At 36.6% G+C, this 1,912-nt stretch overlaps 1 protein-coding gene across 1 annotated transcript in view; it reads right to left on the bottom strand.

Moving 5' to 3' along the window:
* Positions 1-372: 372 nt before the first annotated feature.
* The window catches only part of ankrd27 (ankyrin repeat domain 27 (VPS9 domain)), a 43,285-nt gene continuing 41,745 nt past the window's right edge, over positions 373-1,912 (bottom strand). Inside the window, exon 29 of the mRNA XM_016461838.1 lies at positions 373-1,042. Within this exon, the coding sequence (XP_016317324.1) occupies positions 818-1,042 (225 nt within the window). The 3' untranslated portion in view covers positions 373-817. The remainder of the gene's footprint in view (positions 1,043-1,912) is intronic.

Here is a 1,912-nt window from a genome sequence, read left to right on the forward strand (position 1 = left end):
ACAAACGCAACCTTTTCACCATATGCTAAGACAATTGTACAATTATTCTGAGGGACAGTTTAGAGAGGAGATTCATACCATGAAAGAAAATGTGTTCTACTAATGAAATAAATCAAAACAGGAAAGACTGAAAGACATTAAGAGGATGAAACAAAAACAAAAAACTACCAACTATTAGAACAGCATCTAATCCTGTGAAAAAAAGTTCCCATGACCTTGCCTACACACAGAGAGGTTTAGTAAATGTAACAACTTAAGTTTTGTAAGGAAACATGTCAGGAAAACTAAAATCTTGTTACATAATTTTATCTGTAATTATCCCTTTTTCTAATGTGACATTCTGAAAATTAAAAAGTGCTCAAAAACATCCACGTTCTTTCTGTAGTTATTGTAAACGTCTCCCTTTAACCTACATGCTATACATGAAGAAAGTTTCCAAAGTCTCTTCACACACCTCAGATATTCACTTGCTTCACTGCTGTTTTTGTCCTTTCACCCACCAGTGTTGACACATGCTAACTTTTTATATTTTGTGATTTAAGAGCATCATTTTTAAGTCGAATATTAAAAGTAACTTCCTCTTTCTGATTTCCACATACAGACCCTTAAAAGCTCTAAAACTGTTTCCATCTCATAAATCACAAGCATTAGAAAATGTTAACCTTGAAAAACAATGACAGTTCTTGCATTTTCAGGTCAAAAACGTTTAGATACTTTAACACTCAAATACAATAAAGAGCAGGATGAGGTGGCGGAACTGATTTAGCAATGATGGATTTATATTTAGTCTATTAAACCGGCTGCTTGAAGACCACCATCACAACACAACATTGTCCATCTCTGTGGTCTCCACATCACTTCCTCTGGACCGTGCGTCTTCCTCCTCCCCGTTGGGCTCCTGCAGCGAGCGCTGGGTCAGGTCCTGGCTGATGGTGTGGCAGCGGGTCAGGCTCCTGCTGTGGGCGTGAGGCGACTGCGGCCCGCTGCTGTCCACCGTCTCTCCTCTCGCCAGTCTGCGTCTGTCACGCTGACCCTCCACCGTCTGAGATCAACACGTCAATCAGCGGTCAGGCTAGCAGGAGTTTTAGTATTGTAGTACAGCAGACTTTTCACTAAACTAAACTAAACTAAACTACCAACATAACCTTGCTATTTAAAGACCAAATAATTTTTACATTTTATTAAACAAATGGTCACTATGGTTGGAAATGATTATTGTGGCTTGGGAATTAAGTAAGGTTAAGTTAAGTTAAGTTAAGCTAAGTTAAGTTCAGTTCAGTTAGTACATAAGTAAGATTATACAAATGGTCACTATGGTGGGAAATGATTATTGTGGCTTGGGGATTAAGTAAGGTTAAGTTAAGTTAAGTTAAGCTAAGTTAAGTTCAGTTCAGTTAGTACATAAGTAAGATTATACAAATGGTCACTATGGTGGGAAATGATTATTGTGGCTTGGGGATTAAGTAAGGTTAAGTTAAGTTAAGTTAAGCTAAGTTAAGTTCAGTTCAGTTAGTACATAAGTAAGATTATACAAATGGTCACTATGGTGGGAAATGATTATTGTGGCTTGGGAATTAAGTAAGGTTAGGTTAGGTTAGGTTAGGTTAGGTTAAGTTAAGTTAAGTTAGTACGTAAGTAAGATTATACAACTGGTCACTATGGTTGGAAATGATTATTGTGGCTTGGGAATTAAGTAAGGTTAGGTTAGGTTAAGTTAAGTTAAGTTCAGTTAGTACGTAAGTAAGATTATACAAATGGTCACTATGGTTGGAAATGATTATTGTGGCTTGGGAATTAAGTAAGGTTAAGTTAAGTTAAGTTAAGTTAAGTTCAGTTAGTACGTAAGTAAGATTATACAAATGGTCACTATGGTTGGAAATGATTATTGTGGCTTGGGAATTAAGTAAGGTTA

This window comes from Sinocyclocheilus anshuiensis, unplaced genomic scaffold (genome assembly GCF_001515605.1).
Source record: "Sinocyclocheilus anshuiensis isolate Anshui unplaced genomic scaffold, SAMN03320099.WGS_v1.1 scaffold580, whole genome shotgun sequence".
Lineage (NCBI taxonomy): Eukaryota > Metazoa > Chordata > Actinopteri > Cypriniformes > Cyprinidae > Sinocyclocheilus > Sinocyclocheilus anshuiensis.